The following is a 1,954-nucleotide window of genomic DNA, read 5'->3' on the forward strand; positions in this document are numbered from 1 at the left end:
CTTTTCTTGCTGAGGACTGTGGCCTCAGACTTGGAGGTGCTGATTCTCATTTCTGTTGCTTCAGACTCTGCAGCTAACGCTCCAGTGTGAGCTGGAGGCCACCAACAGAGCCACAGCATCTGCAAAAAGCAGAGCTGAAAGTCCAACAAAGTGGGAGCCTCGTGGCTACTGATCGTGATCACTGATATCAGTGTTTCACTTGGTTCTTGTTGACGTATATTTTCCTCGTCTGTTGGAAGTAATCTGATGTTGTGTGTTCAGTGTGTTTGAAGGGGAGCTGTCAGAAACCATCCCAGTGGTTCACGCTTCCATAGCAGGCTGTCGCATCATCGGGAGGATGTGTGTGGGTGAGTAAATCTGGATAAATGTGTGCAGTGTATGCATCCCTCACAACACACCACTGCTTGCCTTCATCTTTAAACATGGCCGTCGCACTCCTCTGTGCTCGGACCGCTGCAGTCAGACTCACTCGACTCGTTCCCGTTTGTTCAGGAAATCGTCACGGCCTCCTGGTTCCCAACAACACGACAGACCAGGAGCTGCAGCACATCAGAAACTGCCTCCCAGACACCGTGAGGATCCAGAGAGTCGAGGAGAGGCTGTCCGCGCTTGGTAACGTCATCGCCTGCAATGACTACGTCGCGCTGGTCCATCCCGACCTTGACAGGGTGAGACAATCAAACGCGCCCCATCCCTCGGCTGTTCTGAGGGTTACATCGTTTTGTTTGGCTGGAATAATTCACGTTTTACTTAAATTAGTGAAGTAAAATATGAAACTCTTCTGTACTCGCCTGTGAAGCTTCTAACAACCTCATTCAGTTCACTCAGATATTTGTTTCAAGCTGTTTCGGTTTAATGTTTCAGGCTGTGCATTTACTCTACAGACACTGTAATCAAAATATTCTTCAGCTCATCCTCTTCCTTAAAGGTCACCACCTGCCACACTGCAGCAGGTTTAGTTCACTAAATGATTTTTCCAATTAGAATTAAAGCTTAAATAAATTCATTTAACTCTTTTTAAAATTTCACTAATTTTTCCAACTTGGAGGACAATCGTTATTTCAGTCCTGACCAAAATAGTCGAGCAGATGTTCATTTGAGAAAAAAAAACACTTTATTGAAATTTAGCTGATGTCTGAGGTTCAGTTAACAGCTGGAAGTCCCGCCTCCCACAGCCCAGTCTGTGCACAAGCATCTTTTTCTTGTGAAATCTGCTCAGAGCCAAACGAGGATCCTCGATACGAAACAGAGGAGTCCAAAGTTTCCAAACTGGGAGGTTTCAGCTGAGGAGGGAGGCCAGGAGGAGGGGGAGGCCAGGAGGAGGGGGGAGGGAGGCCGGCCAGGAGGAGAGGGAGGCCAGGAGGAGAGGGAGGCCAGGAGGAGAGGGAGGCCAGGAGGAGAGGGAGGCCAGGAGGAGGGGGAGGCCAGGAGGACACCCGCCATTTCTTATCTTTCCTCTGGGTTTGCATCATCGATTGAAGATGACAGTGTGCCGTTATCACTGTGAGCTGTTTGGTCTTTGTGTCCTGCCACACTGAGTGAAATTGAGTGGAGACTGACTCAGAGTCTGAACTCTGTCAGAGCTTCAGACACCGTCAGAAACCGTCACATTTACTGAGGTCTGCAGCAGCGGTCCCCAACCCGCAGGCCCCGCCCCCTCTGTGAGTCGTTTGGTGCCGGCCCGCGAGAGTTGAGAGGTGTGAGATTTATGGTTTTCAGGGTTTTTATCGTTAACTCTGTTTCCCTGGGTCTTTTCCCGTGTTGTAGTTGTGTCTTATTTTGAAAGAAATATTCACATGTTACCATAGCGACCAGAGAGCATTAAGGGGCAGAGAGGAGGACGTTACCCTCAGTGTTGTTGGTGCATTTCAGGAGGACGCTGCTAATAAAGTTACACAGTGTTTATTATTATATTTACAGAATACCACAGTTCTTGTCTCGGTCGTATCATTTT

The 1,954-nt window shown here is 48.4% G+C and overlaps 1 protein-coding gene across 1 annotated transcript in view; it reads left to right on the forward strand.

The window, feature by feature from the left end:
- Window positions 1-247: 247 nt before the first annotated feature.
- eif6 (eukaryotic translation initiation factor 6) overlaps window positions 248-1,954 on the forward strand; it is a gene marked incomplete at its 5' end in the record, with an annotated part of 3,677 nt that continues 1,970 nt past the window's right edge. Inside the window, 2 exons of the mRNA XM_005740910.1 lie at window positions 248-347; window positions 493-668. Coding sequence (XP_005740967.1) covers window positions 248-347; window positions 493-668 — 276 coding nt within the window. The remainder of the gene's footprint in view (window positions 348-492; window positions 669-1,954) is intronic.

The sequence above is a fragment of the Pundamilia nyererei genome, unplaced genomic scaffold (assembly GCF_000239375.1).
Source record: "Pundamilia nyererei isolate P.nyererei 1_Seehausen unplaced genomic scaffold, PunNye1.0 scaffold00105, whole genome shotgun sequence".
NCBI lineage: Eukaryota > Metazoa > Chordata > Actinopteri > Cichliformes > Cichlidae > Pundamilia > Pundamilia nyererei.